Source organism: Colletotrichum orchidophilum, assembly GCF_001831195.1.
Source record: "Colletotrichum orchidophilum strain IMI 309357 chromosome Unknown Scaffold_15.1, whole genome shotgun sequence".
In the NCBI taxonomy this organism is placed as follows: domain Eukaryota; kingdom Fungi; phylum Ascomycota; class Sordariomycetes; order Glomerellales; family Glomerellaceae; genus Colletotrichum; species Colletotrichum orchidophilum.
In genome coordinates, this window is record NW_019172971.1 from 404,471 (window position 1) to 419,242 (window position 14,772).

At 54.2% G+C, this 14,772-nt stretch overlaps 3 protein-coding genes across 3 annotated transcripts; 2 read left to right on the forward strand and 1 right to left on the reverse strand.

Moving 5' to 3' along the window:
• Window positions 1–293: 293 nt before the first annotated feature.
• CORC01_02690 (fungal specific transcription factor) lies at window positions 294–4,217 on the reverse strand (the record flags this gene model as incomplete). The annotated part of the gene is made up of 8 exons (XM_022614340.1): window positions 294–994; window positions 1,051–1,552; window positions 1,649–2,135; window positions 2,190–2,272; window positions 2,334–2,656; window positions 2,993–3,359; window positions 3,576–3,811; window positions 3,869–4,217. Coding segments are annotated over 8 exons (3,048 nt in total), but the record flags the coding sequence as incomplete, so codon positions are not given.
• Window positions 4,218–4,511: 294 nt separating this feature from the next.
• CORC01_02691 (RecF/RecN/SMC N terminal domain-containing protein) lies at window positions 4,512–9,275 on the forward strand (the record flags this gene model as incomplete). The annotated part of the gene is made up of 3 exons (XM_022614341.1): window positions 4,512–5,561; window positions 5,610–8,969; window positions 9,033–9,275. The coding sequence occupies 3 exons, from the start codon at window positions 4,512–4,514 to the stop codon at window positions 9,273–9,275; spliced, it is 4,653 nt and encodes a 1,550-aa protein (XP_022479254.1).
• Window positions 9,276–10,455: 1,180 nt separating this feature from the next.
• On the forward strand, window positions 10,456–14,190 carry CORC01_02692 (uncharacterized protein; the record flags this gene model as incomplete). The annotated part of the gene is made up of 2 exons (XM_022614342.1): window positions 10,456–10,665; window positions 10,729–14,190. 2 exons carry the CDS (start codon window positions 10,456–10,458, stop codon window positions 14,188–14,190), a joined length of 3,672 nt encoding a protein of 1,223 aa, XP_022479255.1.
• Between the last annotated feature and the right edge of the window lie 582 nt (window positions 14,191–14,772).

Genomic DNA, 14,772 nt, shown 5'->3' on the forward strand with positions numbered 1-14,772 from the left:
GTCCTGTGGATACCGGAAGCCTTTGAATCGCTATCATGTCCATGTGTAGCGTCTAAATCGGCGAGACTTACTATGACCAACCAGTAAGATTCGGCGGCAGGGTCCAAGAATCGGTCGGATAGGTGAGGTTATCTATTATCCGCATAGACAGATACTCTGGCGAGAGCCTTGGTTGCTTAGCAAAATGCAGTTCCATTCCCGCATCTCAGTCCTGAGACAATCGGCTATTCGGGGGTGAGCGTTGCTCATTTGCAAAGGTTAAAAACTTCCACGACAAAGACAGAGACGACTCTTCAACCAGCAAGCTGGTCCCACTCACCCCAGTTCAGGGGCAGCCCTATATCGAGATTAGCCTCCAGAGCATTGTCTACCGCCGGAAGGTTGAAGCTGGGGTCGAAATGGCCAAAGACGTCTAGATGCGGCATTGCGTCGACAATTGAAAAATCGATGGCGTCCAGAGCCGGGATTTCGGGGGCTGAAACAGGGGCCAAGGGGGCTGACGGTGGCTCGGCCGGCTGTCCGTCCATCACCAAAGGTTCCTCCACTGTGCCATTGGTAGGGACGTCGACGAGAGCTGCTGGTAATGCGGCACCTCCTTCCTGGGCAAGGGAGTTTGCAGCCCGCTCCATCTCTCGCAAGATACGCTCGCCCAGTCCTGCGACTACCCTTGCGCTCCAGAATACGTCACCGAACCTCTTCATCAGCTCCGAGTTGGACTTGAATGCGCTGCGGGCGCGGGCGCGGAACATCGGCAAGGCACTATGCCGCATTTTGCGGTATTCGACGCTGAGAGCGAGTGAGAGAGCGTAGGGAACGAGAGGCACCGGGCTCAAGTGGTCGCGGCGGATGGCGGAAGATATTCGCTCGGCTGCGAGAGAACGTCGTGCGTTTGCCGACGGCGGTGGTACTGAAGATGCGTATTGTGCTGAGGGACCGGGTCTAGACAAGCGGCATGACAGGATAATTACGGCATGGTAGAAAACTTCAATGGTCGCTGCCGAGCGGTTAATATTTCACGGTGCCGAGGCAATAGAGAAGTGCTTGACGTACCAAGTAGCGGGGTGGGGACGTGCAAAGCGTTGGCGTCGAGAATCATGGGCTCGAGGACTGGGAGATCGATAAAAGGCTTCGCTTCAAGAGATTGAGCGATGACACCCGGGCGGTACAGCTCAATCACCTTGTCTAGCCACTGCACGACCGATAAGAAGAGTTGAAAGCAGGGCGCCTGTCTGCGGAAACAGTCGTCTAACCCAGGACCGATATCTCCCTCGTGCAAGACGCAAGGTCGTCCGTATGTCGCCGCATTAATGCGATCCAGGGCCCAGACAGCGCAAAAAAGGCTATCAAGCGAATCATTGCTCGAGTGAAAGAGGTGCAACCCGAGGGTCTGCGAATGGTGTGCCGCCCTTGCGCCGAGTTGAGCAGGCAGGTCGGCCTCATCAGCACCTGAAGGCTGGACATAGAGCGACAGCATGCACAAGGCACGAATGTGCACCGTCCGGTCTGAGATCAGACTTGTATCGAGTATGGCCCGTATAGAGCTAGACAGTGTCTGGGAGAAGTCTTGGTATGAGAGCCTCTTGTTTCCCTGGGTAGCGAGGCGCAAGTGGCTTTTCATTTCGGGATCAGTAGCAGCAGCCAGACATACCACTTGTCGCATGACAATGGCCGCGGCGGAATCACCGCCATCTAAAGCATCGTCGGGGACAAGCCCGAAAATGGGGTGGATCTTCTGTCGGTAGACCTTGTAGAGATGTTTATAGTCCTTCTCCGGTGGGACACAGGTGAGACAGTTTTGCTTGACAAAAGGCAGCAAGACCTGGTCACTAATGGCCGACGGACGCGAGACTACCGACGTCGTCGACTGCGTGGAAGCGGCGTTCAGCGATGGGAGCCAAACACCAACTTCGGCCTTCTGCGTCGGATTGGCGGCCGGACCTGAATCGGCGGCCTCGGCAAACATGCCCTCCGGGTTGAGATCGCCAACGAAGCGCGTCTGTGGAGTCTGCGCTGGCTCCAAATTTCCTGCTGTGGCCGACTCACGGCGGGCAGGGGTCGTGGATAGCGCAGCATCGGCGGTGACAGATGCCGAGTGGCGATGTTTGGTTGGTGAACCGGAGCCCGCGACAGCATGTCTTGAAGGAGGGTCAGTCAGCTAAGATCCAATGTTGCCTGATTGGGAAACCAACCCAACGTTGTCCGGCGGCGAAGAACCCGCAGACCCGTCATGTGCGGCCTCCAACGGCGGAGGCTCCCCGTGGATGCAGCGTTTCTAAATTGTGAAAGTCAGAAAAACGGCTTGAGATGAGAGCATGTAATTTTCATTGGCGGACCTTCTTCCTGCGACATGATTCACATGCCTGTAGAACCTGCTTCCGCTTCAAGGGAAGCCCCGAAGAGTCGGAGCCGACAAATTTGACTCCTTTGGGAGGGTTGTTCATCGTCCCGAGGCAATGTTGACTCCGAGCGGAACAAGAGATGGAGAGATGTTGCGCAAGCGAAGCATGATCACAGCGGATCGCCGTCACAGTGAAAACAAAATGAGATGTAACGCGCGAGGTTGACGGTGAAGGGGCTCTGGTGTAAGGCGGGTGCAGCGGTTGACGCAGTGAGATCCACGGTTTGGGCAGGCGGCCGGGGGACCCGCAAGGTGTGACTCGAAGCGGAGCTTAGTCATCCGCGGGATTTCTCGGTGTATTCTCGGTAGAATCACCACACCTTCCTGTCACCGAGGTGAGCAGCCACCCAGCCATATCAACAAACGCATAACAGGTCCATGTTGGGGTGATGCTCTTTCGTCACAAAGTATTACGTGGTCTCTATCGTAGAAACCGAGCTTCCTATTCGCTTACTTCATACCCGACGTAAAGCTACAGGGTAATGCCCAAACGCCGACGCTATGCCAAAATCAAATGCTCAACCTCGTGATGGTGCAGAGCGCACGCACTAAACTGCCCTGGAAGATGCTGAAGCAATCACTCTGCTCGGCCACCTAAGCCGCTCTTGATGCCTTCCAAGACCACCCCCCAACCGCCTCCATTGTTCTTGTCCTGAACAGCTTCGCTCAGCCGGCCCGTGACCAAGTTTCTCACAAGCAGTGTGTCTCGCGCCCTCTTCAGCTTCTTTCCATCTTCACGAGAGAGGAAGTTTTCGAACCAAGCCTCTTCCGCTGTGTCAAAGGGCAGGCCAATCAGCTCAGTAGACCGCGCGGCTGTCTCTTCGTTTGGAGGGGCACCGATCACGTTTGAGATAAGCTGGCGGAACAGCTGTGCTCTGACGGCATCTGCATGGGACCTGGAGAAGTACAGTGCCTCGGTGACGCTGGTTCGCGACATGGCTTCAAAGAGAAGCTCCAGAGCCTCGGGGGTCTTTAGGATCGGCTGAACGGTGTGGAAGTACGAAAGAGGCAGGGTATAGTCGCCGTCGGGAGCATGGCGCACAAGCGCCGTCATAATTTCGTCGGCGAAGTCGGTTGTCAGAGAGGGATGCGCGATGTACTCGAGTGCTTTCTGTTGGTTAAGAAAGGCGTCAGCAGCTAAAAATGAGCTGGGTGAACAAATAATGGCATGGCGTACCTCGAATTGCTGGTGGTCCAAGAGCCATAAGCCCTTCATGAAGATCTGATAGTTCTTGGGAACGCCTGACGTCACGGCAAACTTTGATGAAGCATGGGATCTAGTCTGGCTCGTGTCAAAGTCGAGCAAGATGTAGTAAAAGATGGAGAGTCGATGGTGCGTTGACATCGTAGCTTCGCAAAGTTGTTGGTGCAGAGTACGCAGAGCATTCTCGGTTTTGGGAGGATACGTCTTGGCTATTTTATGATGTCAATAATAAACCAAGTCCTCAACTCCTTAGGAAGGAAGCCTACCCTTGGTGAGGCCCAAGGCTTTCAAGACCCGGTCGATAAAGAGGGCGCCATCGAGGCTCTTGCGGTAGGTGTCAATTTCCTGAACGGACTTGCGGTCGTAAGGGAACTGTTGCGCCCCAAAAACATGATCATAATTGGTGTAGTCGAACATGGTGAGGTGGAGTTGGCAATGCCTCTGCAATATGCTTGGGACAACAGGCTTGCTGGAGCTGGTTTGTTGGTTGTTTGGGCCCTTTTTTTCTGAGTTGGCGGGATGAAATGCGACGGCTTTGCGCCGGAGCGGCTTCAGAGCTTCAGCCACAGCACCTGGAGAACACCAGCCACAGTCGCGTTGACGTGTCTCCGTAGTCCGTGGCGTGCGGGGTGGGGCGGTGTCGCCTGTTTGTTTACAATCGGCCTAATCGGTGAGGGATTCAAACAAATCAAAGTGGGGGAGGCAAACAACACAATTGCGTTTTCTCTTTTCGCATCCGACATCACCAAAAAAGAACGCGATTCTATTACCGCAGCATCTTTGCGCCTGCTGCATTCCTTCTTTTATTCTCACTTGGCTTCTTGTCACTTTGATTGAGATACCCTACGCACGTTCTTCTTTGCGTTCATTCGCTTCCCACATCTAACCAACAACCTTATCACAAGCATAATGTCAGCTCGCCCGCGCCGAGCGACGCGCCGCCAGGCCATCGTCGACTCTTCTGATGACGACGAAGTGGCAAACACCACGGTGAAGAGAGAAGAGCAGAGCGAAGAGGAGTTCGCCCCGGAGCCTTCAAAAAGCCCAGTGCGCCGGCCAACACGGGCCCGCAAGAGCGCTGCCCCCCCATCGGCGTCCGCCCCGACAGCACCTCGGCGCCGCGGCAGACCTAAGAAGAATGCTGATACGACTGTGACCGAGGAGCCCACAAAGCTTGAGGCCTCATCTGTTATAGAAGACGCTTCGGTTGCAGATGGAACTTCCATCGCAGAAGCGCCCTCGGCGGTGGAGGAACCGTCTGTTGCGGACGAGACATCTATCGCCGAAGAGCTCTCAACGCATGGCATTACCCCCTCAATAGAGCCCAGCGAAATCTTTGATCCCGACCAGACGGTTAGCAAGAACGAGCCGCCATCCTCCACAAGGAAACCCTCTCCCAGGAAGCCTAGAAACAGCGCTGCACCCCGAGCTTCCACCAAGTCCTCGACACCGTCATCTATACCAAATCCCAAGCCATCTGCTACGCCCGAGCCCTCTCGCGTGCGCGGCGAACCTCTTGCCGACATCACGGCTGCTTCAGTCAACGAACAGAAACCAGTCGCGGATGAGACGCAAGCTACATTCAAGCCTGTCCGCGCGATGGACACTGTTTTGGAGAAGCCAATGGACATTGTACTGAAGTCGCGGACTCTTACCGCACCAGTGGTGGAAGACACGACTCCTAAGCCTCGTCTTGTTATCTCCTACCTGATTCTCACCAACTTCAAGAGCTATGCTGGACGTCAGGAAGTTGGTCCTTTCCACGGATCATTCTCGTCCGTCGTTGGTCCCAACGGTTCGGGCAAGTCCAACGTTATCGACTCCCTCTTGTTCGTCTTTGGTTTCCGCGCAAGTAAGATGCGCCAGGGCAAGCTTTCCGCTTTAATCCACAACTCAGCCCAGCATCCGAATCTGGACCATTGCGAGGTTTCCGTACATTTCAGAGAGGTCATGGATCAGGTCAGCTACGTCGAAGATGTTTTACGAATTATAGCTAACCAAACATAGCCCGGTGGTGGACACGAAGTCATTCCCGATTCCGATCTCATCATTTCGCGCAAGGCGTTCAAGAACAACTCCAGCACATACTTCATCAACGGCAAAGCCTCCAACTTCACTACGGTTACTACCCTCCTTCGCGACCGCGGCATCGATCTCGACCATAAGCGTTTCCTCATCCTTCAGGGTGAGGTTGAGTCCATTGCCCAGATGAAACCCAAAGCTGCCCACGAGCACGACGACGGTCTTCTTGAGTACCTTGAGGATATCATCGGCACTTCGAAATACAAGACGCCCATTGAAGAATCTGCGACAGAGGTTGAGACTCTCAACGAAATCTGCATGGAGAAGAGCGGCCGTGTTCAGCATGTGGAGAAGGAGAAGAACGGTCTCGAGGACAAGAAGAACAAGGCCATTGCATACATTCGCGATGAAAACGAGCTCACAATCAAGAAATCTGCCTTGTATCAGCTCTACATCGGCGAATGCAACGACAATGTTGCTGTCACCGAGGAGGCGATCAGTCAGATGCAGGCGCAGCTGGACGAAGAATTGGAGAAGCACCATGGCGGCGAAAAGATCATCAAGGAACTCCAAAAGTCGTACTCTCGGGGCAGCAAAGAATTCGAAGCGCAAGCAAAGGAAACTGAGGCTCTTGTTAAGGAGATGGCCAAGTTCGAGCAAGAGCGCGTCAAATTTGACGAGAAGAAGAAGTTCCTGAACGACAAACAGAAGAAGCTAGAAAAAACGATCGCGAATGCCGACAAGTCCGCGGCCGAAGCAGACGAGACCGTTGCCCAATGCGCGGAGGAGATCGAGACTCGCGCCAAGGAAATTGCTTCCCTCGAGATCAGAGTTCAAGAGGAGGAAGCCGAGCTTGCGACCATCCGTGAAGGTCTCAAGGGCAAGACCCAAAAGTTTTCCGATCAGATCGCTGTCAAGCAGAAGTCATTGGAGCCGTGGAAGGAGAAGATCAACCAGAAGCAGTCGGCCATTGCTGTTGCAGAGAGCGAGATGAATATCCTCGAAGAGAAGGCCAATGCCGGTGCTGTGGCCATTTCTGAGACGGAGGCAAAGATTGCCGCCATCGAGGATGCTCGCGCTGCCAAGGCTGAGGAACTCAAGGAGTGCCAGGCTGAGAAGGTCAAGCTCGAGGAAGAGAGAAAGGAGGCGGAGCATGAGTTGACCCGATTCAATGCTCACGAACCCAAGATTCGCGCAAAGGTGTCTAACGCAAGACAGAAGGCGGACGAGGCTCGCTCTAGTTTGTCTAAGACGCAGACTCAGGGCAATGTTCTGACCGCTCTGATGCGCATGCGCGAGTCTGGTCGCATTGATGGATTCCACGGAAGACTCGGCAACCTGGGCGCAATTGACCAGATGTACGATGTGGCCATCTCCACGGCCTGCGGCGCTCTCGACAACTTCGTCACTGACACCGTTGAGGCTGGTCAGCAATGCATCGAGTACCTTCGCAAGACCAACTTGGGTCGCGGCAACTTTATGTGTTTGGACAAGCTGAGAGTCCGAGACATGAAGGCCATCCAGACTCCGGAGAATGCGCCTCGCCTCTTCGACCTTGTCAACCCCAAGGAGGAGAGGTTCCGACCAGCATTCTACCACGCCCTCCAGGATACACTCGTAGCGAATGACCTGGCCCAGGCCAACAGAATCGCCTACGGTGCCAAGAGATGGCGTGTTGTTACCTTGGCCGGCGAGCTGATCGACAAGTCCGGTACTATGTCTGGTGGTGGCACAACTGTCAAGCGAGGTCTAATGTCTTCAAAGCTTGTCGCCGAAACATCCAAGGAACAAGTGTCGAAGCTCGAGGAAGACCGCGATGTCCTTGAGGAGAAGTTCCAAGACTTCCAGGAACAGCAGCGCGAGCTTGAGACCAGGCTACGCGAACTCAACGATCAGATCCCTATGCTCGACACCAAGATGCAGAAGATCACTCTTGAGATCGAGAGCGCGGCAAGGAACCTGGCCGATGCTCATCGCCGCATCAAGGAGCTGAGCAAGGAGCATCAACCTTCTGCCTCGGATAACAACCGCATCGCGGCGCTCCGCAAAGAGATTGCCAAGCTCAACAAGGAGGTTGAGAAGCTCCATGACGAGACATCTGGCGTTGAGGAAGAGATCAAGGCTCTGCAAGACAAGATTATGCAGGTGGGTGGTGAGAAGCTTCGCCTGCAAAAAGCCAACGTCGACTCTCTGAAGGAAGAGATTGTGTCTCAAAACGAAGAGACTTCCAACGCTGAGGTCCGCAAGGTCAAGGCCGAGAAGCAAAAGGCCAAGCTTGAGAGGGATCACGCCAAAGCCACCAAGGATATTGAGGTGGCGATCCGCGATCTGGAGAAGCTTGAGCATGAGATCGAGAACCAGGGCGAGAAGGCTGAGTCTCTACAAGGCCAAGTCGACGAGGCCGAGGAGGGTTTGGCAGCCAAGAAACAAGAGCTGACATCCCTCAAAGCCGAGCTCGATGAGAAGACCTCAGAGTTGAATGCCACTCGGGCCAGCGAGATCGAGATGCGCAACAAGCTTGAAGAGAACCAGAAGGTCCTGATGGAGAACCAAAAGAGACTAATGTACTGGAATGACAAGCTGTCCAAGCTGGTGCTTCAGAATGTGGACGATCTGACGGGAACCTCCAACTCTGTTCCCAAGGCCACCCCTGCCCCGGCCCCTGCTGAAGGAGAAGACGACGCAGAAGTCGATGGTGACAAGACAGTAACTCAGGACGCGGTCACTGGCGAGGAGTCCCAGCCATCCGTTGAAGCCGAGGATGAGGACGAACAATCCGACGAGTCTGAACTGCCTGCTCAGACGATCCACCAAGCCCTCGAGCTACCTGTCTACACTCCTGATGAACTCGCGGACATGAGCAAAGAGAAACTCAAGGGAGAAATCGCCGCCCTGGAGGAGAAGACACAAAACGTCAATGTGGATCTCGGTGTCCTCGCCGAATACCGCCGCCGTGTCGAAGAGCACGCCGCCCGCTCATCTGATCTTCAGACCGCCGTCAACCAACGTGACGCTGCCAAGAAGCGCTGCGACGAGCTCCGTCGTCTGCGTCTCGAAGGCTTCATGGAGGGTTTCAGCACCATCTCTCTCCGCCTCAAGGAGATGTACCAGATGATTACCATGGGTGGTAATGCCGAGCTTGAGCTGGTCGATTCACTCGACCCGTTTAGCGAAGGTATCCTCTTCAGTGTCATGCCCCCGAAGAAGTCATGGAGGAACATCAGCAACTTGTCCGGTGGTGAGAAGACGCTCAGCAGTTTGGCGCTTGTCTTTGCTTTACATCATTACAAGCCGACGCCTCTGTACGTCATGGACGAGATTGATGCTGCGTTGGATTTCAGAAACGTAAGTTCTTGTTCTCATCATTGGCTATTATCGCCCCCGATCCATACTAACTTGCATCACCAGGTCTCAATCGTTGCCAACTACATCAAGGAACGGACGAAGAACGCCCAGTTCATTGTCATTTCGCTCCGAAACAACATGTTCGAGCTGGCCGCTCGGCTTGTTGGTGTCTACAAGGTGAACCACATGACGAAGAGCGTAACGATCGAGAATCAGGACTACATCGTGCGGACTCGCGTGCAGGGTCAGGGCCAGGGCCAAGGCCAGGTTCAGCAAGCCACGCAACAGACGACAATGGCGCGATGAGAGAAGATGAGAAGGGGAAAGGGAGAGTCTTACGAATGATGGTTCATTGCTATTTTGCGCGCGTTTTGAGTTAATCATGTCTGTTAATATCGCGCCCCTTGGGGGCCTGGGTCGGTTCATTGTGTGTCATCGGTATAATGACTGTACGAAGGGGCGCATCATGGATGTAATGATGAAAATTGGAGGCTTGTTTGACTTGTTTGTCGCGTCTGTCAGACTTGAGTGGTTCTAATCTATTGTTTGACCTGTGAGTCAACCCTACTACCTCAGCTCGTGTTGCCTTTCGCTTCTTTGGTCGCGTTGTAGGACCTGAAGGACTTGATCTTGTCCCATCCTCCCCTTGTTCTGTCTCATCCCGAGATCTTCCACAAGGTTTTGGTCGAATTTCCGTTGACATGTATGGAGCTGTGAGTCATCAATATTCGCTTGAACGAACGAGACCAAGGTGAAAACGTGTCGTTGACTCTCGGGATATGGCGTCTTGGGCTTGGTGATGAGCGTGGCTGAAACCAGAGTAGCTTATGAGAGGAGTTCACCTGGCAATGGAGATTGACTCTGTGTACCAGTATTAAAGTCCGTTGAGTACCCCAGGATTCGAATACGAGCCGTTGCGTAGCTGAGCGTTGTCACTTCGTACCTGCATGATCTCGATGGCGCACCGCATCGGTCTCAAATGCGCATGCAGCTGGAGACCTTGGTGCCCCGCGGAGCAGCTGAGCCTGGCGTCGGACAACGTCTAGCTAGTAGTACGGCGATGCTTTTATAGTCAACATCCGGAAGTGATGGCATCACAGTCTAATTGCCTTCCTCGGGGCATGTGACCGGTGTTCATGAGTGCTGTGCGAGATCCTCGCCGATGCCTTGGTCTGGGGATCAGATGGATAGGTGGAATGTCTCGACATGAGAGAGTGTCTCGGCGCTGTGGTCTATTTCGGAGAGCCGGCACATAGTATCTTACTTGCGATACGTGAGGCTATCATGAGCCATGCTCGCTGCTTCTGTATAAAGGTCTCGGCTGAGATACCAAGGGTGAAGGGGAACCTCAACGGGATCAGAGGCCGACGAAGCAGGACAAGCTCTGCCCTCTACACTCGCTGAATCGCTCTCTCTTTCCGTTTCTTATCTTCTCAATTGTTTTTGTAACTAGAAGCCCATATTCGTTCGTTACTCATCCGTTGCCATGTATCTTTCGACTCTCATCTTTCTCGCAGGGAGCGCGGCACTGGTTGCGGCGGAGGGATGTCACGGCGATAACCTCCTCCGGGCCATGGAGCGGCACAACGGGACGAGATACTGTTTAATGCTCTTAGACTCTGGTAACACGACTGCCGCCCTGAGCTCACCTGATGGTGTTCCAACGACTTATCCTGCCGTTTCCGTCTCGTCGGCCGTAAGTTTCAAATGACCCATTTCAGGAGCCTAATTGGCATAAAGGGAAATTAACAAACTGTAGTGTTCCTGTCTTCTGGGTCTCGACTCAACATCTCAGGCGCCGTGCCATTCAATTGGTGCAACTGCAACACCAACACCAGCCGCCGAGTATTCGACACGTGGAAGCGATGAATCAGGAGCACCTGACCCAGCTCCATCCACGATAGTCTCGGATACCCTAGGCATCCCAACCACAACCCACGCAACATTCGACGGCGGCTACTCTTACTCACTCCCCGGCCCTACCGCACCATCCCAAACAGCCTCAACGTGCGGCTGGGGCGAGACGACCACCATTGTTCAAGTCATTGAGACGCAAGTCAGCACCATTTATATATACAGCTCGGGGATTCCCAACACAAGCAGCGCGCAAAGTCTGTCTTCAATCAGCGACGGGGACAGCGGTGGTCGGCCCGGGCCCCCGACGACGACGGTAACCATCAGCGGCGAATCTAGCGGAACCGCTTCTGGTTTCGTGTCTACTATTACGTTGACTGGGAACTCTACCGTTGGCCTTCCTACGCGGCCACAGACATCTATCGAGTCGACGGCGGCGGTGCCGAGGCTGACTACTATCACCAGCGGCAACTACACGACGGTCAAGACGATCTCTGACATGGTGTCCGACTCAAGTTCTACTAGAATTGCAGAGACTATCACGTCGGTCATCAACGGGGTCACGACAACTATCACCGGAGCTCCCCTTTCATCGTCTTCAATCAGCAGCCTCACAAACACGTTGCCTGATGGAGCCTCTTCTTGGGGTCTGTCTTGGATTTCCAAATCCACTGGTTCTTCTATCAACCAGACAATCGTCGCGACGCCCACTCTACCACTTACCACCGCAGTAACCACAATCACGAGTGATGTCGGCGGAGTGGGATCTACTTGGGTGGTCACCCTCGGCAGCAGCACCAGCGGCGGGCTTTCCCCCAACAGCAGCACAACTAGTCAACTCTTGGAGCCATCAGAAACTACATCAGAAGCCTTTACTGTGTTCACGAGCATCATCAATGGTGCGGCTTCGACGTGGACGGTCATTGGGGGCTCGACTCTAACCGGCTCTCCCAACTCTACGATGTCTACATCATCGCCGGGCCTCTCTCAGACTCCTGAATTTAGCATCATCACAAGCGTCATTGGTGGAGTCGCCTCTACTTGGACAGTAATCGGAGGTTCAACTGTTGGCTCTTCGTCCAACGGGAGCGCGGTTCCAACGCCTTCCCCGACTCCATCCGCAACAGAGACTGGCGCATTCAGCGTCATCACAAGCGTGATTGGTGGTGTTGGATCAACATGGACCGTCATTGGGGGTTCGACACTGGTTGGTTCGCCGACTCCATCTGCAACTCCCTCTGTGATCACGAGCATTGTTGATGGTGTTGCTTCGACTTGGACTGTAATTGGCGGTTCCACACTGTCTGCCAACCCCAGTGAAACAGCACCAACTCCATCTCCATCCGGAGGAGCCACAGTCGTTACGAGCGTTGTCGGAGGCGTCGGTTCAACCTGGATTATCATTGGGGGCACGACCATCAGTAAGCCAACCAATGCCACGGACTCTATTGCTACTCCTACCACGACTGGTGGCGCCGTCGTCATCACAAGCATTATCGGAGGCATCGCTTCATCGTGGACGGTCATCGGGGGCTCGACAGTCAGCCCCAGCCCCATCGCAACATCTACCTCATCCGATCTGCCACCGGGTGCTACAGTCATCACTAGTGTGATTGGAGGCATCGCCTCCTCTTGGACAGTGATTGGGGGCTCAACCATCTTCGGTTCATCCAACGCCACCGCTGGATCACCCATCGCAACCGCTACACCTACAGTATTCACTAGTGTCATTAACGGCGTGGCTTCGACATGGACGGTCATTGGCGGTTCAACCATCTTTGGTACCCTGAAACAAGGCTCTCCGAGTCCGACAGTGTCCGCGGTCACTCTGACCGGCGGCGCCACATTCGTGAGCACCCTCAATGGAACGAGCCCAACAGCGGGTACCCCATCACCGGTGACTGGCTCTCCATCTGCGCCAACAAGCACCTCAGCAACCTCGACCTCAGGCTACAACTCAGCTTTCACTGGCATCTCTGTCGTTGTGGCACAAAACGCGACTTCGTGCTATGCCCTTCCCACACCCATAACATTGCTCCACGAATCTCTCCTCAACACCACCAACCGTACTCCCCCGTACATTGACGCATTCTATCTCAATGAGACCACCCACTCGGTTCAGTATCTTCGTCTGATCGACAATGCCTCCGACCCAATTCTCATCGACGTCTCCGACCCTTCAAAGTTGGGAATCATCGACAAAACCGGCAACGTATTGTCCATCGATAGCGAGGGTTTACACTTCGCATCCGCAAAATGCTCGCCCAAGATTGACGTCTTTATCCCTGGATTCTTTGGGCAGCTTAACACCTTGACAAACTCTACCTGTGGAAACACCACCGAGATTCCGGTCAACAGCACGGAGCCACCCCGTCTACCTATATTCAAAGGAACGCTGAACGAAAGGCAACAGGAAGCATTTGACGTGACCCTCCATCTCAAAGATCAGTGCGGCAATCCTGCTCGCGCCGATCTACCGGTATCAGTCGCGCTAGGCCATACGCAGTGCGTCGTCCTACCAGGCGCCACGGGAGATTTCGTCGCCAACTGCGCCTTCCCTGGAAGCGGGAGCGATTCCATGGAATGCGAGACATCAGTCCAACAGACTCTGGATCACTTGACCCAAGGTTCTTTGGTGGGAAGCTGTCCGCCACTCACGTCGGTCTGGAGCTTGCTTTTCCGGCAGCTTGGCAGCGTCGTCAACGTCGACGAGTTGCTAAAGCCCTTCATTGACGCTGGGCTCCAGCTCGGCTCTGATACCGGACGAGGAATTCTTGCCGTTTTGGACAGCTTCATGCATCTGTACGACTTTTCTGCCGCGACCTTTAAGAATTCGACTTCAGGCGCTGGATCTGGTCTGGGTGACATTGTCGAGGGGTACGGAGTCACCACCATCAAAACAGAAGTCTGCCGCTCCCTCATCTCGACCGAGACGTTGAATCTGACATTCATGGCTGGAACCTCCACAACCCCCACGTCGCTCGCAAACATCACAACCCTGCCCTCGCCGGGACCAGAGTACGCGCGCAACGTCACGGATCCCACGGCTCTCGCGTGCTGCCCGAACGCGAGTGAGTGTATCGTCCACGACGGGGAGCGATTCTACCCTCCCGAGGCCTCGATCCCCGGCTCCGATTGCCTTTGCGGCAAGACATTGGAGGGCGGCGGTATTGGGTTCCGAACGGGGAGGTGTGTCGGGTATGATCAGTGCAATGCCACGTCTGCGTGCGCTGGAGGTGCCGTGTGTCTGGTTGACAACTGTTGCGGCTTCAACGTCTGTGTGAACGGGACGGAGTGTTCTGCTCCAAAGGTTGGAGGCATGCGGCTGAGTCTGTTTGAGACGGAGACTTCTGGGGGTCTTTTCTGATTGTTGCCCTTATTTCCATACTTGATTTGTTGATTTTCGAAACGATTGCGCGTCAGGACAAGTGAGGTGAAGAGAATGCTGTGCCCCCAGACCGTATTAACGCTCGCTCCAGCTAATCCATGGGGCAAGCATCTCCTTTCTATCTAGCATGAATCTTGCGCACATGCAGTTTTCATAGTAAGCCTATCTACCTACTTAAGTGACGCAAGGGCACTCGAAGATTGACCATATCTGTAGATAAAATGAGTAAGGAGAGAAGAGAGAGAGAAATAACCGTACCGAGTTAAATGTGATTGTGTCGCTTGATGTGGTCTGGGAATATGATGTGGCATTGACTTACTTGACCGACCCTACCTTACCAGGTTTTGAAGAATCACCATTAGATTGCTGCACGTGAGAGCCCTTTGGGATGGTTGTGTCAAACAAATTTGACCAGAACCGCGTGGAAGAACTAGCTGTATGCACGTCGATATAAACTACTCTTTTCACACTCGATTCATACCTTATTCGAGCAATGGGCTTAGCCCGCAGCCACAGGGTCTGTATGCGGTAAGATTCATGTAGCCCAATGCAGCTGACGAA